Source organism: Leptodactylus fuscus, chromosome 6, assembly GCF_031893055.1.
Source record: "Leptodactylus fuscus isolate aLepFus1 chromosome 6, aLepFus1.hap2, whole genome shotgun sequence".
NCBI classification, from domain to species: domain Eukaryota; kingdom Metazoa; phylum Chordata; class Amphibia; order Anura; family Leptodactylidae; genus Leptodactylus; species Leptodactylus fuscus.
In genome coordinates, this window is record NC_134270.1 from 164,739,385 (window position 1) to 164,764,748 (window position 25,364).

A 25,364-nucleotide genomic window follows, 5' to 3' on the forward strand; every position below is an offset into this window, starting at 1 on the left:
CCAGAGCTGCGCTCACTATTCTGCTGGTGCAGTCACTGTGTACATACATTACATTACTTATCCTGTGCTGATCCTGAGTTACATCCTGTATTATACTCCAGAGCTGCGCTCACTATTCTGCTGGTACAGTCACTGTGTACATACATTACTTATCCTGTACTGATCCTGAGTTATATCCTGTATTATACTCCAGAGCTGCACTCACTATTCTGCTGGTGCAGTCACTGTGTACATACATTACATTACTTATCCTGTACTGATCCTGAGTTACATCCTGTATTATACTCCAGAGCTGCGCTCACTATTCTGCTGGTGCAGTCACTGTGTACATACATTACATTACTTATCCTGTACTGATCCTGAGTTACATCCTGTATTATGCTCCAGAGCTGTGCTCACTATACTGCTGGTACAGTCACTGTGTACATACATTACTTATCCTGTACTGATTCTGAGTTACATCCTGTATTATACTCCAGAGCTGCACTCACTATACTGCTGGTACAGTCACTGTGTACATACATTACTTGTCCTTTATTGATGTAATTCTGAAATTGTATTTGTAGATACTGTCCAGTAGGGGGACACATGGATCCTGTTGCAGTCTTCCTGACCTGCTGTCTCTGTATACTAGGAGGTATGTGTAATATCTGGAGTATCTTCCCTATACTGTAATATATTCCCAGGTTGAGGTCTAGAGTCCTAGTCCCATGCTGACATGTGTTTAGTGTTCTGTCCCTGGTGTCTTGAGGTTTCTAGGACAGCTTCTGGTTTCTAGAGCTTTGTGTCCAGGTCCTATTATTCTGTAATATCTCAATTCTTAATATTCAATTGTTTTGTCCAAATTTGTGTTTTCCAGTAGAATATAAGCCCAGTACCTGTGTCTCCTAGTTTGTTGTTCGGCCCCTGGTTGTTGTGCACTAGTCCAGTGGTTTCATGTTCTTGTCCTGATGTCTGCTGGTTTATTGCCCTACGGTCCAGTGATACATTGCTGCGCCTTCTGCTGTCCAGTAGTCAAATATTCCAATCTCTTGTATCTATTTATTGACCTAGTCTCCAGTGGGTTCCTGTTTCAGTACCTGAGGTCTAGTTCTTTAGTGTCGCTGTCCTTGGTGGGTTATAGTAACAGTCCCTGGTGCCCAGTCATATAGATTCCCAGTCACTGGTGTCCAGTGGTTTTATTGCAACAGTCTTTGTTGTTTCAATAATTAGATTCATAGGTTGTGGTATCCACTGGTTTAGTGCTCTAGTTACTGGTGATCACTGTTTAGTTTCCCTGGTTTGCATTGGATTAGCAACGTAGTTCTTGGTTTCCAGCAGTTTAGTGCTCTAGTCAGTGGTAACCACTGGTTTAGTTCCCCTAGTGTCCAGTGGTTTAGTGTCAGAGTCCCTGGTTTTTAGTGGTTTAGTGTCTCAGTCTCTGGTGTCCACTGTTTTAGTTTCTCAGTCCCTGGTGTCCACTGTTTTAGTTTCTCAGTCCCTTGTGTCCCCTGGTCTATTGTCTCAGTCCCTGGTGTCCACTGTTTTAGTGTCTCAGTCCCTGGTATCCACTGTTTTAGTGTCTCAGTCCCTTGTGTCCCCTGGTCTATTGTCTCAGTCCCTGTTGTCCACTATTTTAATGTCTCAGTCCCTGTTGTCCACTGTTTTAGTGTCTCAGTCCCTTGTGTCCCCTGGTCTATTGTCTCAGTCCCTGTTGTCCACTATTTTAATGTCTCAGTCCCTGTTGTCCACTGTTTTAGTGTCTCAGACCCTGGTGTCCACTGGTTTAGCATCTCAGTTCCTGGTTTCCTGTGGTTTAGTGCTCTAGTTATGGTGATCACTGGTTTAGCGTCTCAGTCCCTGGTTTCCAGTAGTTTAGTGCTCTAGTTACTGGTGATCACTGGTTTAGTTTCCCTGGTTTGCACTGGCTTAGCAACTCAGTTCTTGGTTTCCAGTAGTTTAGTGCTCTAGTCAGTGGTGACCACTGGTTTAATTTCCCTAGTGTCCAGTGGTTTAGTGTCAGAGTCCCTGTTTTTTATTGGTTTAGTGTCTGAGTCACTGTTGTCCAATGGTTTAGTGTCTAAGTCCCTGGTTTCAAGTAGATTAGTCCTCTAGTTACTGGTGAGCATTGGTTTAGTGTACCTGGTTTCCAGTGGTTTAGCATCTCAGTCCCTGGTGTCCACTGTTTTAGTGTCTCAGTCCCTGGTGTCCAGTAGTTTAGTGCTCTAGTTACTGGTGCTCACTGGTTTAGTTTCCCTGGTCTCCACTGGTTTAGCGTCTCATTCCCTGGTTTCCAGCGCTTTAGTGCTCTAGTTACTGGTGATCACTAGTTAAGTGTCCCTGGTTTCCAATGGCTTATGGTCTGAGTCCCTGGTGTCCAGTTGTTTAGCGCTTCATTTCATTTCCTGGTTTCCACTGGTTTCTCGTCTCAGTCCCTGGTTTCCAGTAGTTTAGTGCTCTAGTTACTGGTGATCACTGGTTTAGTTTCCCTGGTCTCCACTGGTTTAGTGTCTCAGTCCATGGCGTCTACTGGTTTAGTGCTCTAGTTACTGGTGACCACTGGTGGTATAGTGTACCTGGTGTACTGGGTTAGCATCTCAGCTCCTGGTTTTCTGTGGTTTAGTGCTGTAGTTGTGGTGATCACTGGTTTATTTTCCCTGGTGTCCACTGTTTTAGTGTCTCAGTCCTTCGTGTCCACTGGTTTAGTGTCTTAGTCCCTGGTATCCATTGGCTTAGCATCTGTCCCTGGTGTCCAGTGCTTTAGTGCTCTAGTTACTGGTGATCACTAGTTTAGTTTCCCTGGTTTCCAATGGTTTAGGGTCTGAGTCCCTGTTGTCCACTGTTTTAGTGTCTCAGTCCCTGGTGTCCACTTTTTTAGTGTCTCAGTCCCTGGTTTTCCAGTAGTTTAGTGCTCTAGTTACTGGTGATCACTAGTTTAGTGTCCCTGGTTTCCAATGGTTTAGGGTCTGAGTCCCTGTTGTCCATTGGTTTCGCGTCTCAGTCCCTGGTTTTCAGTAGTTTAGTGCTCTAGTTACTGGTGATCACTGGTTTAGTTTCCCTGGTCTCCACTGGTTTCCCGTCTCAGTCCCTGGCGTCCACTGGTTTAGTGCTCTAGTTACTGGTGATCTCTGGTTTAGTTTCCCTGGTCTCCACTGGTTTCCCGTCTCAGTCCCTGGCGTCCACTGGTTTAGTGCTCTAGTTACTGGTGATCACTGGTTTAGTTTCCCTGGTCTCCACTGGTTTCCCGTCTCAGTCCCTGGCGTCCACTGGTTTAGTGCTCTAGTTACTGGTGATCTCTGGTTTAATTTCCCTGGTCTTCAATGGTTTCGCGTCTCAGTCCCTGGCATCCACTGGTTTAGTGCTCTAGTTACTGGTGAGCATTGGTTTAGTGTACCTGGTCTCCACTGGTTTCGCGTCTCAGTCCCTGGTGTCCACTGGTTTAGTGCTCTAGTTACTGGTGATCACTGGTTTAGTTTCCCTGGTCTCCACTGGTTTCCCGTCTCAGTCCCGGGCATCCACTGGTTTAGTGCTCTAGTTACTGGTGATCACTGGTTTAATGTCTGGCATTCAGCGGTTTAGTATTTGCTGTATTAAGTATCTAAGCACCTTAGTTGCATTACTTCCTGCAGCCGATGTATCTAAGCGCATTGTGTCCTCACAGTCCATCTGGCGGTGATGAGATAGATTTTCTGCCATTGTATTCACATGTAATATAACTACAATACAATCTCTGTACTTTCTTCCGTTGCTTGTCCAAGGTGCGGCCGGAGTCCAGCAGGTCTTCCGCGTCCAGCCGGATAATGTCACTGCAGTGCGGGGGTCAACGCAGGTCCTGGTCTGTGAGGTCGAGCACGCATCGGGCAGAGTACAATGGGTTAAGGATGGGCTCCTGCTGGGACCTGATAGGAGTATACCAGGATTCCCTCGCTACAGCATGACTGGAGACCCCCACAAAGGTACGACCCCCCCAATAAGGTCCCCAGTGGTGTATAGAAGATATACCAGTAGAGCAATCTGTAAAGGTATCAGTTCTTGCTTACTGACACCCCTAGATGAACACCTGGAGACATAGTGTTGTATGAAATTGGGCGCCATGTCCCTTTAAATATAAATCTGTGTATTAAACAGAATAATGTAACCACTTAGGGCATGTAATAAGGTAATGATCATTATGGCGTCCACTCTAAGAGACATAGTAAGTATCCTGCCATAGAAACAGGTCATGTGACGGGTAATATTATGACATGCTATAGATGTGTAGCGCGATCCTATGTAAGTATCCAGGAGACTGGCTCGGCGGTGCCACATATAATTATTATTATTACTAATTGGATGCCTGCATTCATTAACCCCCCAGGGGAATACAACCTACGTATCCAGCAATGTGAGCTGTCGGATGACGCACAGTACCACTGCCAAGTGGGGAGGTCGGAGGTCAGCATGGGGATAATGTCGTACGCCGCAATACTTACCGTACTAAGTAAGTCTTCTGAACTGCCATAAGATCATATGTAGTGTCATGTATCCTGGTTACATTGTATGTTGTATGTCACATATCCTCCCCTTTTGGTTACATGGTATATTGTATTCAGCTATATTCACCTGTGTTGGTTACTTTGTATGTTCTTGTCATGTATCGTCCCCTTCTCGTTATTTTGTAAGTTCTTGTCCTGTATCCTCCCCTCCTAGATACATTGTATGTTCTTGTCCTGTATCCACCCCTCATAGATACATTGTATGTTCTTGTCATGTATCCTCCTCTCCTAGATACATTGTATGTTCTTGTCCTGTATACTCCTCTCTTGGTTACATTGTTTGTTCTTGTCCTGTATCCTCCTCTCCTGGTTATTTTGTATGTTCTTGTCCTGTATCCTCCCGCTTGGTTATATTGTATATTCTTGTCCTGTATCCTCCCCTCCTAGATACATTGTATGTTCTTGTCCTGTATCCTCCTCTCCTGGTTACATTGTATGTTCTTGTCCTGTATCCTCCCGCTTGGTTATATTGTATATTCTTGTCCTGTATCCTCCCCTCCTAGATACATTGTATGTTCTTGTCATGTATCCTCCTCTCCTGGTTACATTGTATGTTCTTGTCCTGTATCCTCCCGCTTGGTTATATTGTATATTCTTGTCCTGTATCCTCCCCTCCTAGATACATTGTATGTTCTTGTCATGTATCCTCCTCTCCTAGATACATTGTATGTTCTTGTCCTGTATACTCCTCTCCTGGTTATTTTGTATGTTCTTGTCCTGTATCCTCCCGCTTGGTTATATTGTATATTCTTGTCCTGTATCCTCCCCTCCTAGATACATTGTATGTTCTTGTCATGTATCCTCCTCTCCTGGTTACATTGTTTGTTCTTGTCCTGTATCCTCCTCTCCTGGTTATTTTGTATGTTCTTGTCCTGTATCCTCCCGCTTGGTTATATTGTATATTCTTGTCCTGTATCCTCCCCTCCTAGATACATTGTATGTTCTTGTCCTGTATCCTCCTCTCCTGGTTACATTGTATGTTCTTGTCCTGTATCCTCCCGCTTGGTTATATTGTATATTCTTGTCCTGTATCCTCCCCTCCTAGATACATTGTATGTTCTTGTCCTGTATCCACCCCCCTGGTTACATTGTTTGTTCTTGTCCTGTATCCTCCTCTCCTGGTTATTTTGTATGTTCTTGTCCTGTATCCTCCCGCTTGGTTATATTGTATATTCTTGTCCTGTATCCTCCCCTCCTAGATACATTGTATGTTCTTGTCCTGTATCCACCCCCCTGGTTACATTGTATGTTCTTGTCCTGTATCCTCCCGCTTGGTTATATTGTATATTCTTGTCCTGTATCCTCCCCTCCTAGATACATTGTATGTTCTTGTCCTGTATCCTCCTCTCCTGGTTACATTGTATGTTCTTGTCCTGTATCCTCCCGCTTGGTTATATTGTATATTCTTGTCCTGTATCCTCCCCTCCTAGATACATTGTATGTTCTTGTCATGTATCCTCCTCTCCTGGTTACATTGTATGTTCTTGTCCTGTATCCACCCCTCCTAGATACATTGTATGTTCTTGTCCTGTATCCACCCCCCTGGTTACATTGTATGTTCTTGTCCTGTATCCTCCTCTCCTGGTTACATTGTATGTTCTTGTCATGTATCCCTCCTCCTGGTTACATTGTACCGTATATATTTTTTTCATTTTCTATATCTTTGTGGTATGGATATTGTATTATTATATGATAATTGATGCTCCGGTGGAAATTCCTGTTACTGTATCCTTCAGTCCTCCCAGATGTGTTCCCATCACACGTGTTACTTTGTACCAGTTTTTATTGAGCGCTGAATGTCTCTTCCACAGTCCCCCCAGAATCTCCGGTATTTAAGGAGCAGATAGCTGGAAGTTCTGTCACGTGGGTCCATGGGGTTGAGTATCCGGTCTCCTGTAGTGTCCTCAATGCCAAACCAGCAGCTACATTGACTATCATCAAAAGTAAGGGACAGTCTTTATTATAGCTGGTTAGGGATGCTACATACTATATACTAATGTATACTGGTTACACGTAGGTGGGGTTGAAGTTTCATCGTCATCAAGTAATGAACCTGGATCCATCGAAAAGCTGGAGAATACGGAGACGACAGCCATGTAAGTGTGCACTACTCCTATCATCTCTTATAAAATACAATACGAAGCTGAAGATTCAATGTGGTGCAGAATGCCAAAACATATTTTTAAATAATTCTTTATATTATTATCTATTTTTTTTTTTAAAAAAAAAATTTTAATGTTGCAATTCCCACTCTTCCCACTAAGCCTAAAATAGTTTGGGACTTCTTGTCTTCAGTAGACAGGCCATGGGCCATAGACCCAATGGTCAGGAACAGACTCAACTGTCTACTATGGGGGAGCTTTCTCATGCTCAGTGACCTGTACATATAGGGGAGTAGGTAAGATGTGAAATTATCAATTGTGACTGTTGGATTATGCATTTTATCTACATCTACATGATGGCTGTGATCATCAGTGTGCTGTAAGTGAGGTGACTACTGTAAAGAAATCTCCTATAGAAAACAGGAAGTCTCGACATATTAGTTGGCTTAGTGGCCAGAGTCAGAACTGCAGGATTTTAAGGAATTTATTTACAGTTTTAAAACCTTGACCAAAAATTCCTTAAAAATATGTTTAAAACATAGGCGACACATTCAATTTAAAGGATATGGGGACTACACAGTGTACCGCAATGGGCATGGCATTCACCCCACTGATATTTACCAATTTTCTTTTATATCACGGATTGTAAGATTATTTTGGGTGGATTTTTAGTGTCATTTTTGCAGGCCATGTCTCATAAGGGTGAACCTAGAACTGGTTATTTTGTCAAATGTCCAAGTCTATGTCTATAACAAAACATGTCTTATGTTCTCCATTCGCAGGGTCATCCCACTAAGTACCGATAATGGAAACCTACTGGTCTGCTCGGCTCTAAACCCAGCGCTTCAGGCACCACTGACCGTGAGCTTCACCATGAATGTCCTGTGTGAGACAATGCTATACTGTACCACCATACACATCTCAGTTACCAAAATGGCCCATCCATGGAGTCATATATACAGCTAGCTGGTTATAGAGGGCAAACCAACCGTGGCCACTAAGACTGCTGGATTGGCAGGTGGATGATACACATTGACTCTGCACCTCTGGCTCCAAATATCTCAAAAAGTTACAGTTAGATTGGACAGGTAGAATTCAGTAGGTCCAATCCATGCATGTCGTAAAGGAATACAACTTACCAATTTAGGATAGAAATTGGCCGAGACAGTCCTGCCTGGCCAGTTTCAGTATAAAAACAGTGGACACCCGACAGACCCCATTACAGTGCCTGTAGTCTGCGAGTGTCCACGAGTAACCCCATTAACCCCCAACAGACCCCATTACAGTGCCAGTAGTCTGCGAGTGTCCACGAGTAACCCCATTAACCCCCCACAGACCCCATTACAGTGCCAGTAGTCTGCGAGTGTCCACGAGTAACCCCATTAACCCCCAACAGACCCCATTACAGTGCCAGTAGTCTGCGAGTGTCCACGAGTAACCCCATTAACCCCCCACAGACCCCATTACAGTGCCAGTAGTCTGCGAGTGTCCACGAGTAACCCCATTAACCCCCAACAGACCCCATTACAGTGCCAGTAGTCTGCGAGTGTCCACGAGTAACCCCATTAACACCCGACAGACCCCATTACAGTGCCTGTAGTCTGCGAGTGTCCAAGGGTAACCCCATTAACACCCGACAGACCCCATTACAGTGCCAGTAGTCTGCGGGTGTCCAAGGGTAACCCCATTAACCCCCAACAGACCCCATTACAGTGCCAGTAGTCTGCGGGTGTCCACGAGTAACCCCATTAACACCCGACAGACCCCATTACAGTGCCTGTAGTCTGCGAGTGTCCAAGGGTAACCCCATTAACACCCGACAGACCCCATTACAGTGCCAGTAGTCTGCGAGTGTCCAAGGGTAACCCCATTAACCCCCAACAGACCCCATTACAGTGCCAGTAGTCTGCGAGTGTCCAAGGGTAACCCCATTAACACCCGACAGACCCCATTACAGTGCCAGTAGTCTGCGGGTGTCCGCGAGTAACCCCATTAACCCCCGACAGACCCCATTACAGTGCCTGTAGTCTGCGAGTGTCCAAGGGTAACCCCATTAACACCCGACAGACCCCATTACAGTGCCAGTAGTCTGCGGGTGTCCAAGGGTAACCCCATTAATCCCCGACAGACCCCATTACAGTGCCAGTAGTCTGCGGGTGTCCACGAGTAACCCCATTAACCCCCGACAGACCCCATTACAGTGCCAGTAGTCTGCGGGTGTCCACGAGTAACCCCATTAACCCCCGACAGACCCCATTACAGTGCCAGTAGTCTGCGGGTGTCCACGAGTAACCCCATTAACCCCCGACAGACCCCATTACAGTGCCAGTAGTCTGCAAGTGTCCACGAGTAACCCCATTAACCCCCGACAGACCCCATTACAGTGCCAGTAGTCTGCGAGTGTCCACGAGTAACCCCATTAACCCCCGACAGACCCCATTACAGTGCCAGTAGTCTGCGGGTGTCCACGAGTAACCCCATTAACCCCCGACAGACCCCATTACAGTGCCTGTAGTCTGCGAGTGTCCGCGAGTAACCCCATTAACCCCCAACAGACCCCATTACAGTGCCTGTAGTCTGCGAGTGTCCAAGGGTAACCCCATTAACCCCCAACAGACCCCATTACAGTGCCAGTAGTCTGCGGGTGTCCACGAGTAACCCCATTAACCCCCGACAGACCCCATTACAGTGCCAGTAGTCTGCGAGTGTCCAAGGGTAACCCCATTAACCCCCAACAGACCCCATTACAGTGCCAGTAGTCTGCGAGTGTCCACGAGTAACCCCATTAACCCCCGACAGACCCCATTACAGTGCCAGTAGTCTGCGGGTGTCCACGAGTAACCCCATTAACCCCCGACAGACCCCATTACAGTGCCAGTAGTCTGCGAGTGTCCAAGGGTAACCCCATTAACCCCCGACAGACCCCATTACAGTGCCAGTAGTCTGCGGGTGTCCACGAGTAACCCCATTAACCCCCGACAGACCCCATTACAGTGCCAGTAGTCTGCGGGTGTCCACGAGTAACCCCATTAACCCCCGACAGACCCCATTACAGTGCCAGCAGTCTGCGGGTGTCCACGAGTAACCCCATTAACCCCCGACAGACCCCATTACAGTGCCAGTAGTCTGCAAGTGTCCACGAGTAACCCCATTAACCCCCGACAGACCCCATTACAGTGCCAGTAGTCTGCGAGTGTCCACGAGTAACCCCATTAACCCCCGACAGACCCCATTACAGTGCCAGTAGTCTGCGAGTGTCCAAGGGTAACCCCATTAACCCCCGACAGACCCCATTACAGTGCCAGTAGTCTGCGAGTGTCCACGAGTAACCCCATTAACCCCCGACAGACCCCATTACAGTGCCAGTAGTCTGCGAGTGTCCAAGGGTAACCCCATTAACCCCCGACAGACCCCATTACAGTGCCAGTAGTCTGCGAGTGTCCAAGGGTAACCCCATTAACCCCCAACAGACCCCATTACAGTGCCAGTAGTCTGCGGGTGTCCACGAGTAACCCCATTAACCCCCGACAGACCCCATTACAGTGCCAGTAGTCTGCGAGTGTCCAAGGGTAACCCCATTAACCCCCGACAGACCCCATTACAGTGCCAGTAGTCTGCGAGTGTCCACGAGTAACCCCATTAACCCCCGACAGACCCCATTACAGTGCCAGTAGTCTGCGAGTGTCCAAGGGTAACCCCATTAACCCCCAACAGACCCCATTACAGTGCCAGTAGTCTGCGGGTGTCCACGAGTAACCCCATTAACCCCCGACAGACCCCATTACAGTGCCAGTAGTCTGCGAGTGTCCAAGGGTAACCCCATTAACCCCCAACAGACCCCATTACAGTGCCAGTAGTCTGCGGGTGTCCACGAGTAACCCCATTAACCCCCGACAGACCCCATTACAGTGCCAGTAGTCTGCGGGTGTCCACGAGTAACCCCATTAACCCCCGACAGACCCCATTACAGTGCCTGTAGTCTGCGAGTGTCCAAGGGTAACCCCATTAACCCCCAACAGACCCCATTACAGTGCCAGTAGTCTGCGGGTGTCCACGAGTAACCCCATTAACCCCCGACAGACCCCATTACAGTGCCAGTAGTCTGCGAGTGTCCACGAGTAACCCCATTAACCCCCGACAGACCCCATTACAGTGCCTGTAGTCTGCGAGTGTCCAAGGGTAACCCCATTAACCCCCGACAGACCCCATTACAGTGCCAGTAGTCTGCGAGTGTCCAAGGGTAACCCCATTAACCCCCAACAGACCCCATTACAGTGCCAGTAGTCTGCGAGTGTCCACGAGTAACCCCATTAACCCCCGACAGACCCCATTACAGTGCCTGTAGTCTGCGAGTGTCCAAGGGTAACCCCATTAACCCCCAACAGACCCCATTACAGTGCCAGTAGTCTGCGGGTGTCCACGAGTAACCCCATTAACCCCCGACAGACCCCATTACAGTGCCAGTAGTCTGCGAGTGTCCACGAGTAACCCCATTAACCCCCGACAGACCCCATTACAGTGCCAGTAGTCTGCGAGTGTCCACGAGTAACCCCATTAACCCCCGACAGACCCCATTACAGTGCCTGTAGTCTGCGAGTGTCCACGAGTAACCCCATTAACCCCCGACAGACCCCATTACAGTGCCAGTAGTCTGCGAGTGTCCACGAGTAACCCCATTAACCCCCGACAGACCCCATTACAGTGCCAGTAGTCTGCGAGTGTCCACGAGTAACCCCATTAACCCCTACAGACCCCATTACAGTGCCAGTAGTCTGCGAGTGTCCACGAGTAACCCCATTAACCCCGACAGACCCCATTACAGTGCCAGTAGTCTGCGAGTGTCCACGGGTAACCCCATTAACCCCCGACAGACCCCATTACAGTGCCTGTACTGGGCAAGTGTCCACGGGTAACCCCATTAACCCCCAACAGACCCCATTACAGTGCCAGTAGTCTGCGGGTGTCCACGAGTAACCTCATTAACCCCCAACAGACCCCATTACAGTGTCAGTAGTCTGCGGGTGTCCATAGGTAACCCCATTTTTACGGTCCGGCTCTCCGTCGTTCCAAACGACAGAGACCCGTGCGCAGATATGAACCTGATCTAAGTTGGAGGTACTTACAATATGGCAGCTTACATAGTGGGCACATTTCAAAGTCTTTTTTTCCTCTATAGTTCCTCCTGACGTCCCAATCATTCATGGTTATGAAGGACCATCTATCAAGTCTGAGGAAACCTTAAAGCTGACCTGTACCTCCCATAGTGGAAATCCTTTGGCAACCTTGCAGTGGTTAAAGGTGAGTGCTCATATTAGCTATTAAAGGAGTCTTTTGCTTTGGTTGATCCTTTTATTAGAAGGTTTTCTTTGTGATAAGATGGTAATGCTGCGATCTGTGGTGGAACGGTTCAATTTCCCTGCAGTGCCCCCACAGGAGAAATAAGGTATTGCATGGTGTGCACTGACAGTACTAGACTGTCTGTGTAAGATGTGACGTGTTCAGTCCTCCAGAGTGGGTGACTCTCTATGTAGCTACTTTCTGTTTTGACTGATAGATGCGGATACTGAATGGGGTGCTCCCTTCCCTCTGTTTTAACCCAGAGTTCCCAAATGTGCAACGGGGTAGCCAAACGCTATAGGCCTTGATACAGTAGTTCAGCTTGCCCTCCACTGTTGTCCCCACCATCCTTGACATTATCAAAATCACCCTGAATACATTTGTGTATCACATCCTCTGGGCCCTTCCGACTTTGGGGCCCGGTTACAATTTTGAAGACAAAGGGCCCTATAGATAAGTCATGGTGAATAGGGGTATTTATGGAGGGATGTCTTACTGGTTTTCTTTAGAAAGTTGAGGTTCTTCCATATACTGTGATTTTTTCTTCCATAACATGGATCTGATACTAAGTTCATGCTTTAATCTATGATATAATTGAGCTTTCTCATTTCTACTCTCTTCCCCCGCCCAGAATGATGACGTGGTGAACAACCGCTGGGAAACAGACAATAACAAAAGACTCTCTAGAAGTTTCTTGACTATAAATGTCAAGCCGGATCATAATCAGGCCGTTATAAGCTGTGAGGCCGTCAATCATGTGACTCCGGTGGTCCTCCGAGCCAGCATCACCCTCAACGTTCTCTGTGAGTGGCTTCTGGAGGTTTTAATTCGGGAGATGGCGTGACCTTTAGATTGGGCGGGAGGGGTCACTGGAGGGTCCTTGTATCTCTTACATGTAGCATAGAATAAAACTTACTAAATAATGGTTATTCATATCCTATATAAACTGCTGCCCGCCATATAAAATACTCAATATAATATGATATAGTATAATATAATATATTGTGATGTAAAATAATATAATCTACTATGATATAATGTACTTCAATATAGTGTAATATGATATAATCTACTGGTATAATGTGATATAATATAAAGTAATACAATCATATTATACCTAACATGTATGTACATCAATACATACATGTTAGGTATCCCCGCGTCCGAAATCGCCCGCTCTACAAAGTTATACAAATATTTTTCCTGTTCGGTAAACGCCGTAGCGGGAAAAATGGTCAAAAGTGCCAAACCATCATTTTTTCACTGTTTTGATTCTGCTAAAAATTTGAATAAAAAGTGATCAAAGCAATAACATTTCCCGAAAATGGTAGAACTACAAAGTACACCCGTTCCCGCAAAAAAAGACGCCCTATACATCCCCGTACACGGACGTATAAAAAAGTTACGGCTGTCGGAATATGGTGACTTTTCAAAAAATAATTTTTTAACACAGTTTTGGATTTTTTTAAGGGGTCAAAATGTAAATAAAACCATATAAATTTGGTATCCCCGGAACCGTACCGAAACACAGAATACAGGGGACATGTCATTTTGGTTGCACAGTGAACGCCGTAAAACCAAAGCCCGTAAGAAAGTCGCAGAAATGCATTTTTTCTTCAAATCCACCCCATTCAGAATTTTTTCCCTGCTTCCCAGTACATTATATAGAATAAATAATGGTGACATCATGAAGAAAAATTTGTCCCAGGAAAAATTAAGACCTCATATGGCTCTGGGAGCGGAGAAATAAAAAAGTTATGGGGTTTAGAAGGAGGGGAGTCAAAAACGAAAATCAAAAAGCAAAAACAAGATACAAAGTTACATTTCATATCCCATCCCTTATACACAGTACGAAAACCTTACCCCCGCCTGTATATACCCACTTCTACAATCACCGCAGACGAAGTCGCGGGTACCAGCTAGTGTAATATAAAGTAATATGATAAAATTGCATACAACATGCAGTATATAATATAATGTAATATAATATAATGTGATATAATATTATCTGCTATGAGTTAATGTAATATAATGTAAAGTAATATGATATAATATACTATAATATAAAGTAATATAACCTGCTATGGTAAAATATAACGTGATATAATGCAACATAAAGTAATATAATATAATTTACCATCATATAATAATGTGATTTAATACAACATAATATAATACTGTCTATTTTGGTATAATATTACGTAATCTATTACAATACAATATAATCTATTATGATATACCGTAACGTGATTTACAATAAAATGCAATATAAATTATTATAATAAATTCTAATATATTATATAATATTACGTAATCTACTAAAATATGTTGTGGTGTAAAGTAATATAATATAATAGACTATGATATATGTGCTATAAGGTAAAATAAAATCTACTATGACACAGTATAAAGTAATATGTGATATAAAGGCTACTGCATGGTATAACATATATGATATAATGTAATATAATCTACTAAAGTATAATATAAAGTTATGTAATATGAGCTAAATTAAAGTCTACTATGGTAAAATATAATGTGATAGTAAATATAATATAATATAATCTACTATGATATAATGTATAGTATATGGTGTAATAATTTGCAATATACAATGTAATATACAGTAATATAATCTCCTGTGATATAAAGGCTGCCATATGGTATAAGATATAATGTAACAAATTATTAGAATATAGTGCAATAATATATAATATACTGCATTATAAAGTAACATAATATAACGTACTATGATTGAATACACTGTAATATAAAGTATAATATAATCTATGATATAATGTAATATAATGTAGTTTCTTATATAATGTTATATAAAGTAACGTGATGTAAATTTATGAATGATATAATATAATCTACCATAATATATAATATTATTACTACTAGAAGAGATTTGTCCTTTCTTCCACATTTTATTGGCATTCACAATATCACCTCTTTTCTTGCAGTACCACTTTTCACCACTGCAGGTCCCAGATTTTTTTTTATAGCAATTAAAGCAACAGCGCCCCCACTAATAATATCTGTATATAGTCCTAGACTAGGACATGCATATTACAGTAAATGACAGTAGATTGTACGGTTTATATTCTCTCTCATCTCTTTTCACTTAGTTCTTCCCACCAAAGTCACGATTCTTGGCTCATCCAGTGGTCCGGAGAATACGTCTCTATCGTTCTCCTGTTTTACTGCATCAAGTAATCCCCCCGTATACATCCGCTGGTGGCTGGGGGCTGTAGAGCTGGAGAATACAGTGGTCACTATAACTGATGTAAGAACTGTAATAATAGTAAGAACATTGTCTCTATCTATTATCTATCTATCTATCTATCTATCTATCTATCTACAGTGTTGTCCAAAAGTATTGGCACCCCTGCAATTCTGTCAGATAATACTCATGTTCTTCCAGAAAATGATTGCAGTCACAAATTCTTTGGTATTATTATCTTCATTTAATTTGTTTTCAATGGAAAACCACAAAAAGAATTGTCAAAAAGCCAAATTGGATATAACTCCACACCAAACATAAAAAGGGGGTGGACAAAAGTATTGGCACTGTTTTAAAAATCATGTGATGCTTCTCTAATTTGTGTAATTAACAGCACCTGTTACTTACCTGAGGCACCTAACAGGTGGTGGCAATAACTAAATCACACTTGCAGCCACTTGAAATGGATTAAAGTTGACTCCACCTCTGTCCTGTGTCCTTGTTTGACCACATTGAGCATGGAGAAAAGAAAGAAGACCAAAGAACTGTCTGAGGACTTGAAAAGCAAAATTGTGAGGAAGCATGAGCAATCTCAAGGCTACAAGTCCATCTCTAAAGACCTGAATGTTCCTGTGTCTACCGTGCACAGTGTCATGAAGAAGTGTAAAGCCCATGGCACTGTGGCTAACCTCCCTAGATGTGGACGGAGAAGAAAAATTGACGAGAGATTTCAATGCAAGATTGTGCGGATGGCGGATAAAGAACCTCGACTAACATCCAAACAAGTCCAAGCTGCCCTGCAGTCCGAGGGTACAACAGTGTCACCCCGTACTATCCAGTGTCAGCGTCTGAATGAGAAGGGACTGTATGGTAGGAGACCCAGGAAGACCCCACTTCTTACCCACAGACAGAAGCCAGGCTGGAGTTTGCCAAAACTTACCTGAGAAAGCCAAAACCGTTCTGGAAGAATGTTCTCTGGTCAGATGAGACAAAAGTAGGAAAAGGCATCAACATAGAGATTACAGGGAAAAAAGAGGCCTTCAAAGAGAAGAAGACGCCCCCTACAGTCAGACATGGTGGAGGGTCCCTGATGTTTTGGGGTTGCTTTGCTGCCTCTGGCACTGGACTGCTTGATCGTGTGCATGGCATTATGAAGTCTGAAGACGACCAACACATTGTGCAGCATAATGTAGGGCCCAGTGTGAGAAAGCTGGGTCTCCCTCAGAGGTCAGGGGTCTTCCAGCAGGACAATGACCCAAAACACACTTCAGATCAGCGCTAGAAAATGGTGGTGAGAGAAAGCCCTGGAGACTTGTAAAGTGGCAGCAATGAGTCCAGCCCTGAATCCCATAGAACACCTGTGGGGGAGGAGAGATCTCTTGATGGCAGTTTGGAGAAGGCCCCCTTCACATCTCAGGGGGGACCGCGAGCAGTTTGCCAAAGAAGAAGGGTCTAAAATTCCAGCAGAGCCTTGTAAGAAACTCATTGCTGGTTACCGGAAGCGGTTGTGCGCAGTTATTGTGTCTAAAGGTTGTGCGACCAAGTATTAGGCTGAGGGCGCCAATACTTCTGTCCGCACCATTTTTGGAGTTTTGTATAAAATGATCAATGATTTGACTTTTTTTTCATTCTCTTTTGTGTTTTTTCATTGCAAGCAAAATAAATGAAGATATTACCAAAGAGTTTGTGCTTGTAATCATTGTCTGGGGGACACCGAGGATTATCTGACAGAATTGCAGGGTGCCAATACTTTTGGTCAACACTCTATCTATCTATCTATCTATCTATCTATCTATCTATCTATCTATCTATCTCCTATCTATTGATCTCCTATCTATCTATCTATCTATCTATCTATCTATCTATCTATCTATCTCCTATCTATCTATCTATCTATCTATCTATCTATCTATCTATCTATCTATCTATCTCCTATCTATCTCAATCATAATGCTTCCACTTTCTATGATTTTCCTTCCAGTCCGATCACGGGGGTAAGATCACAATGTCGAATATCACAACGGTGGTTCAGAGGGAACACAATGGCATGCCGCTGACCTGCGAGGCCTTCAATGAGGCTCTTCTCTACACCAAGGCCAATAGTGTCCAGCTCAGTGTGAACTGTGAGTCCTATATACACAAGCTATCCGTATACGGATCCATATTGTAAAATTGATTTAAAAAATTCCAATACAAATCTGAATTAACAACATGGCCCAGTTCTTAAAGGGGTAATATTGTACACAACTTGACTTTCAGATCCACCTCAAAAGATCTGGATTGAGGCTCCACCTTCGGGTACTCGTTTCCGGGCTGGGACACGTGTCAAGATAACCTGTCTCTCCAGTGGTGGTCACCCGGCTCCTCGACTTGTGTGGCTTAAGGTACATTGGAGCTAAAAAATTATTTCCCGAGTAGGGTAAACTTGGGCATCGAATATGACCTATTCGGGTCTTGCCAGACTATTCCTTGAAGAAGCTAACTTGGCAGGACATGAGGCTTTGGCTCCTCATGAGGTATGTCAAAGAAAGTACCCAAAAACTATTATATTTTTGAAAATTCAGGATAAGAGAACCGTGTCAGACGGGAGAACAATAACGGCAGGGAAGATCGTGTCCAGAGAGGTCATCATTGAAACCGGGCCAAGTGACAACCAGGCAACTTATCGGTGCAACGCCACCAACGATGGTGGGAAGAACATACTGACGGCCACCACAAAACTCCATGTCCAGTGTGAGTCATCTGGTTGTCTAAATGGGGAAAACCTAGGGGTCGCTTCAGTTACAGGGTATGGGGCCAAATGTGATGGAAGGGAAAAGATAAGGGATGGTACCACTTCCATAAAAACATGAAAAAACATGGCGTAAGGGAAGAAAGAGTCATGAGATTGGACTGGAACCTACAGTTTCAGTTAATTATTTGACCTTCCTCAGGTCTCAGTGTCTTTTTCGTCTTTTGTAGTCCCTCCCATTGATGTTAAAATTATCAACCCACCCAAAGATTATAAACGTGGAACCACCATCACCTTGGAGTGCCGGACGGGGAGCAGTAATCCAGAAGCAACGATATCCTGGATCAAGGATGGAGTCACGTGAGTAGTACTAGCTTCTTATTAGAGAGGTGTAAGCCAAATACCTATCCAAATATGCGACCAAGTCCCCAGTAACCTACCACCTAACCAAGTACCAAACCTATCAACCACCCAACTAACCAAACACTGTAAACCAAAAGCAACACTATCATCGCTCAAGGATGGAGTGAGTAGTATTAGCTTGGTATCAGATATGTCATAGCGAACCACCAATACAGAAAACCAAACAATCAACTAGCCAAGCAACCAATCAAGTCTATCAACCACCCAACCAAGTCTATCAACCGCCCAACCAAGTCTATCAACCACCCAACCAACCAAATACCATAAACCAGAAGCAACAATATCCTGGATCATGGATGGAGCCATAGGAGTAGTATTAGCTTGGTATCAGATATGTCATAGCGAACCACCCATCCAGAAAACCAAACAATCAACTAGCCAAGCAACCAACCAAGTCTATCAACCACCCAACCAACCAAACACCATAAACCAGAAGCAACAATATCCTGGATCATGGATGGAGCCATAGGAGTAGTATTAGCTTGGTATTAGATACATCTGAACCTATTTTCCAACCGACTGACCAGCCTTCCAAGCAACCCACCCCCAAACCAAGCAACCGACTGCCCAACCTATCACCCAACCAATTAACCATTCAACCAAGATAGCACCCAATCAGCTGTCACTCAACCAACCAAACACCTAACTGATGACCTAACCTCACACTAACTCAACAAGCCAAACACCCAAGTACCAATTACCTGACCCACCACCAACAAACTAAACACCCAAACCACCATTCTAAAAAAGCAAATAATCACCCATCAGATAATATGGTATTTCTCTTCATCAGTTTGAAAGGAAGAGATTTGGGGATGAGGAATGTGGAATTCGGTGGAAAGTCGACCTCCAGCAGTGTCACCTTAACAGTGTCCTCACTAGACAATGGAAAACGCGTCTCCTGCGAGGCCTATAGCAAAGCCTTGAGTGAGACTGTCAACACCTTCTACAAGCTCAATGTTCTATGTAAGTACCACCAGTCATGTCTACACTTCTCATAACACCAGTTGACTTGTATAAGAATTAACCCTTAAGAATTTAGGTTCTTGGTCTACACTACCACGCTCTCCATCCATGAAGCACTTTAGATGGTCCGAGGCAACTAACTGCTCAAGAATAGAACATGTGTAGGGGATCTGAGAAGGAGATGTCTTACCACCCATAGGTGATGGTGAGGTATCTCCTTGGATATGACTAGTAAAGAGTCCAGAGCAGATACTTTATGTTCTTAGACATGACCAAGGAGGTCACGAAACGTGGTGAAAAACAACCAAACGGACCAACTATATTGGAGACACCGGACCCACCATAAGGTACTGGAGACATTTGAGAATATTCTAAGCATTGACTTGTTTTTCAGTTCCACCAGAATTTACCGACGAGCAGCCAAAGGTTGTCCAGGCGGTGGAGCATGGTGCGGCCCTCATCCCATTATACATCCGAGCCAACCCTATCGAGGTCAACTACACATGGAGCCTACGAGGGCAAATACTGAACAGAGGTAAGAGGGGTATGAAGGCGGGAATGAGTGTCCTGCTACCTGGACCTCTGGCAATCCACTGTAAGAGAATCAGGAAACAGGTGTTCAATTATCCTGCAGCGCCTCTGCAGGGGAAATTAAGAATTACATAGCTCTTATTGAAGTCAATTGGCTTTCTATGAGAACATGTTGGGTCCTAAAGGGAGAAAGATATCCTTTATCCGGGTTATTAAAGGGGTTGTCCAAAACTATAGTATTGATTGGAGTGGCCTTTTCACTACGTACCAACCACAGCGCTGTAAATTGTATAGTGGCTGTGCCTGGTATTGCACCTCAGCTTCATACATTTGACCTTGTTGCCAATAGAAGTGATGTCTCTGGCCTGGGAAGAGGAAGTGGAGCTCAATATGGATCTCTCATCTCCAACAACTCCAAGTCATTACATCCTTCAATAGAAACCACACCACTTACTCCGGCACACTTGGAATTTTTCCTCTAGCCCCCACCATTCCTGAGCAATCTTCTCTGCAAATTTCAGCACAACTATGCTCTCTACTTTCAGGTGGGTGGTCCTAGGCTGCAGAAGATAGACAGGAACCGCCCACCTGACACTAGAGACCTTAATTGTGCTGAAACTTACAGACAAGATTGCTCAGGAATGGTGGGGGCTAGAGAAAAAATTCCAACTGCATCAGAATCAGTGGAGTGGGGTCTATTGCAGGACAGAAAGGGTTCGAATTGGAGGGGATGGAAAGTCGTCTTGAAATGATAGCCCCCTCCTCCGTTTATCCCCCGCAAATTCCCTAACAGGGTAATTCTTAAGCCAAAAATCCATTCTAAATCTCGAGGATCTGTTTAACCCTTTCACAACCGCCCCTATGTCCTATACACGACGCCCTTGGCTTACCACGTAGAAGACATAAATCAATTACGGCCCAATCCTCATAAATTTATAAGGACCCTGTGACATCTCCGAGGCAAAATTGTTCTTAGATCTTCGGCCTTCCATTGTTCCGAGCCGTGACTGAGGCTGCAGCGCATGAAAATCCATCCGTAAAGTTACTGCTGACAGTCCGCAAGCCATGAAACAATAGCCAATCATTTCTTTAGTGAGGTGCAGATGGCGCGGTAAAGGTTATGTCAGCTTTCCATGAATGTACATATGCTGCGGCATTAGGTTACCACAGCCGTGTGATGCATTATTTAACATACCTCAAACCCTTTAATAAAACATCCTCACCCACTCCATAGCCCGGAGGTGTTAGCGCCCTGCCTGCACCTTCCACAGAAAGCCAATTACCCATACAGTAATGGAAGCTACAACACTGACATCTAGTGGCCACACTGCAGTATTACACAGAACATGTAATAACATTAGAATGCACCATGTTTTACCTTATTACTGATGTATTATACAGATACAGGCCGCTGATCCCGTCTTATGTTACTTTTCCAGAAGGAGCCCACAGACACCACCTTAAAGGAGCGGGCTCACTGGAGATTTGGAACGTTAGTCGAGCTGACTCCGGGGAATACAGCGTATCCTGTGTGAACAAGGAGGGGAAGAACAGCACCACGGTACAGCTGGATGTTCACTGTAAGACCCAGGAGACAAATCTAGTATACTTATGTTGTCAGGCATTATTGTTCTCTGTTATCAGCCAGTGTCATCCCATTGCTGTATCTAAGCTTTCCGTCACTTAGGTAAAGGCTCGCTTCACCACCCTTACCCTGTATCTAAATCTCACCGCCTACCCATTCCCCGCTTTCCCCCCTCTAGCTGTGTCCCCTGGTCATCCAAAGGGTTTATTATTAGTGTGTTTGTTTGATACTGTGGGGGCAACTGCAGGGGGACTTTACATTGTGGGGGTAATTAGGGGGCATTAAACTGTGGGGGCAACTGCAGGGGGACTTTATATTGTGGGGACAAATGGAGGGGTCATTAAACTGTGGAACAACTGGACGGGGGCTTTATACTGTGGGGGCAACTGTAGGGGGCATTAGAATATGGGGCAACTGGAGAAGGACTTTATATTGTGGGGGCAACTGTTGGGGGCATTAGAATATGGGGCAACTGGAGAAGGACTTTATACTGTCGGGGCAACTGTAGGGGGCATTAGAATATGGGGCAACTGGAGAAGGACTTTATACTGTCGGGGCAACTGTAGGGGGCATTAGAATATGGGGCAACTGGAGGACTTTATACTGTGGGGCAGCTGGACGGGGACTTTATAATGACCCCTTTATCTACCCCGGCAGTATAATGTAGGGGCAGCTGGAGGGGGATTTTATATTATGGGGTAACTGGAAGGAGACTATATATTGTGGTGGCAGATGGAGGGGTCATTATAATGTGGGGGCAACTGGAGGGGGTATTTGAATATGGGGCAACTGGAAGGAGAATATACTGTGGGGGCAACTGTAAGGGGACTTTGTATTGTGAGGGTAGATAGAAGTGTCATAATGTGGGGCAGCTGGAGGGGGGCATTATAATGTGGGGCAGCTGGAGGGGGGCATTATAATGTGGGGCAGCTGGAGGGGGACATTATAATGTGGGGCAGCTGGAGGGGGGCATTATAATGTGGGGCAGCTGGAGGGGGGCATTATAATGTGGGGCAGCTGGAGGGAGGCATTATAATGTGGGGCAGCTGGAGGGGGGCATTATAATGTGGGGCAGCTGGAGGGGGACATTATAATGTGGGGCAGCTGGAGGGGGGCATTATAATGTGGGGCAGCTGGAGGGGGGCATTATAATGTGAGGCAGCTGGAGGGGGCATTATAATATGGGGCAGCTGGAGGGGGGCATTATAATGTGGGGGCAGCTGGAGAAGGTCATACCATGTCAGGGTGACTGTAGGGGGGTTATACTATATGGCAGCACAAGAGATATGGATGGGAAATGGGTGGACTTAAAGGTGAAGTGGGTGGGGCTAAATTCGCACACTCTGTCCCCTTTTCCGTTCTCTGAAAGTTGGGCCATATGGCATTGTAACCTGATGTAGGTGAATGTTCATGGAAATAAGAATAAAGATCTGTCAGCAGCAACTTGTCCGTGGCTGCCATGTCCGTTATTCTATATGCTACCCAGTACACTGTATTATATAGGTGCTTGTGCCGACTCCAGAACCAATAACGGACTGGTAACCAATGGCGGAGCTTCATCTAATCTTTCCGTTTCCTCGCACACAGATTCTCCGTCCATCCGCAGCCTGGCTGACCCGACAGAAGTGGACTTGGGAGGGAGAGCGGCGCTCGTGTGCGTGGCGGACGCAAATCCTGTTTCGGAGGAGATGTTTCAGTGGAGATGGCTGGTGCGGGGCTATGTTATAACCTTCTCTAGATATATGCGACTTCTGCCCAAGTGTGAACGGACTCCTGAATGGGGTAGTGAGACGCGTAGAGCTTTATCACCATCCATATTGGTATCTACATCCCCTCTGGTCAGTGTCTCATGGCAGTTCATTGGGCCTATCAGGTATAAGGATTCTGAAGGCCTCTAGGTATTGGGCCATACTAGCCCCATTATTGTGGGCCCGCCGGAGGAACCTCTGGTACTGCGGAGGGCCCGTCTGACATTAAATAGTCTCAGCTACATTGATCTAGATCATTATTTGTCTCCATGACAAGAAAATGGGGATATGTTGTCGTAAGAACCTCTCAGTAGTGCAGCCTCAGGCTTTGGGCCCAGAACTACAAACAGTGAGTCATTGGGGGAGATTTATATAGCCCAATGATGTCAATGACGTCAATGACGGCCTTCAATTCTCCTGGTCCAGTAGAGTATGTGTCTGATTTATGGGTGCACCCAATCAAAAATTGGGTGCACCCATTGCCGGGCCGTGTGCCTGAAACTTACTCGTGGCAGGCATAGATTTCAGGCAACGTTTACACCAGTTTTGTGGCATTGATGGTGATAGATCTGGTGGGCCGATGCCCCTGTCCACACCCCATCCTTGCCATGCCCTCTTCTACGAAAGTTTTTGGTCGCAAACCTGAACAAAATGGTGTAGATGATCAATTTTTTTTATCGTTCCCACTCATAGGGAGACGAGGAGCGAGACTTGTCCGGTCTGGAAAGAGAAGTTGATGGTCTCACCGGGCGACTTATCATCAATGACGTCAAGAGGTCGGACGCCGGGCGCTACGAATGCGCAGTAGATAATGGAATCCCCCCAGCTGTCAAGGCCGATGCCCGTCTGATCGTGCGTTGTAAGTAGGATTTCCTGGTGAGTCGTCCATAGGGACTGCTCTCCTCACCTTCAGTCAGGGACTAGTTCCCATAAGCCGACTGGTCTGACTGACCAACCATGGAAGCTGATGGCCCTCCTTCTCCTCTAACCCTCCTGGCGGTCTGTTTTACTCCACCATGACACTTTTTGTGATTCTTCTCTCCTATAGTTAAGCCAGAAATAGAGAAAGGTGTCCACTTGAGCAAAGTGGCCGTTCCCGGAGATGGGAAAACCACAACAGGGCTCGAATGTAAGGCCGAGGGGATCCCAAACGTGGCCTTCAGCTGGGCGAAGAACGGCATCACCTTGGACTTCACAAACCCCAGGTATCCAGATATAGTGATGACCAATGTGTTTAGCCTTGTGGATCATCAGCTACATGGAGTCATCTTAGAAATTCCCATATTACGACTGACTGAAGTCAACAAATGGGCCATTCTAGAGCCCCCATCCTGCTCCCCCCAAGTTTACCATCTGCAAATATACAGTCCAGTAACAGAATGACCCCCTTAGGATGGAGGAAGTGACACAACCAGTATTTTTGCCGTCGAATTGGAGCAATTTTTTGAATTCTTCACGACCCAAAAAAATCTCTGGATGAAACCAATGTACTATGAAAGGGGGTGGGCGTCATTTTGCAATGGTTTATCCTCTCTGTCTATATTATATCACTCTCTTAGGTATTCAGTGAAGACGTCTCACGAGCTTTGGATACACAAAAGCACGTTGATCATCGCCAATGTAAGCGCGGTGCGCGATTACGCCATCTTTACCTGCACGGCGACCAATGCTCTAGGAGTTGACAGCTTCTCGATCCAACTAGTCAGCACCAGTAAGGCAATATATAGCTGTCATCAATTATAATGTCTGATGTATCAGTCACATGGCCATGCTGCTGCTCAGTCTCATTCAAATAAACGAGACTGCACTGCAATACCAAGCACAGCCACTATACAGTGTGTGGCGCTGTTCTTGGTAAGTAGTGAAGAGGTCACAGCAATCAATGTCATTGTTTCAGACATACTCACAAGTTGTTATTCACATCTTGACCATCAGGTGGCGACTCTTATCTCTGTATCGCACCGCAGGTCGCCCCGATCCTCCTACTGATCTGAAGATCCTGAGCTTCACTCACAGCTCAGTGACCCTGGGATGGAAAGAAGGATTTGATGGGGGAGTGGAACAACAATTTCGAGTCAGGTGAGTGGATTTTTTTTTGTAATCTAAACATCACCCTTTGGAATTTGATAAAATATTTAAAAAAATACCTAAAACGGCAAAATACGAGCCCCTTGTACAGAAATATTTTACAGTTCTTTTTG

At 45.2% G+C, this 25,364-nt stretch overlaps 1 protein-coding gene across 1 annotated transcript in view; it reads left to right on the top strand.

Moving 5' to 3' along the window:
* The first annotated feature begins 588 nt into the window (after positions 1-588).
* The window catches only part of NPHS1 (NPHS1 adhesion molecule, nephrin), a 42,689-nt gene continuing 17,913 nt past the window's right edge, over positions 589-25,364 (top strand). The window contains exons 1-21 of the mRNA XM_075278861.1: positions 589-637; positions 3,738-3,935; positions 4,337-4,459; positions 6,326-6,457; positions 6,532-6,610; positions 7,399-7,502; positions 11,793-11,914; positions 12,585-12,756; positions 15,085-15,242; positions 17,161-17,302; positions 17,439-17,563; positions 17,744-17,912; positions 18,141-18,270; positions 19,127-19,299; positions 19,694-19,834; positions 21,270-21,410; positions 23,003-23,124; positions 23,857-24,022; positions 24,212-24,368; positions 24,723-24,874; positions 25,131-25,242. Of these exons, the coding sequence (XP_075134962.1) occupies positions 589-637; positions 3,738-3,935; positions 4,337-4,459; positions 6,326-6,457; positions 6,532-6,610; positions 7,399-7,502; positions 11,793-11,914; positions 12,585-12,756; positions 15,085-15,242; positions 17,161-17,302; positions 17,439-17,563; positions 17,744-17,912; positions 18,141-18,270; positions 19,127-19,299; positions 19,694-19,834; positions 21,270-21,410; positions 23,003-23,124; positions 23,857-24,022; positions 24,212-24,368; positions 24,723-24,874; positions 25,131-25,242 (2,867 nt within the window). The remainder of the gene's footprint in view (positions 638-3,737; positions 3,936-4,336; positions 4,460-6,325; positions 6,458-6,531; positions 6,611-7,398; positions 7,503-11,792; positions 11,915-12,584; positions 12,757-15,084; positions 15,243-17,160; positions 17,303-17,438; positions 17,564-17,743; positions 17,913-18,140; positions 18,271-19,126; positions 19,300-19,693; positions 19,835-21,269; positions 21,411-23,002; positions 23,125-23,856; positions 24,023-24,211; positions 24,369-24,722; positions 24,875-25,130; positions 25,243-25,364) is intronic.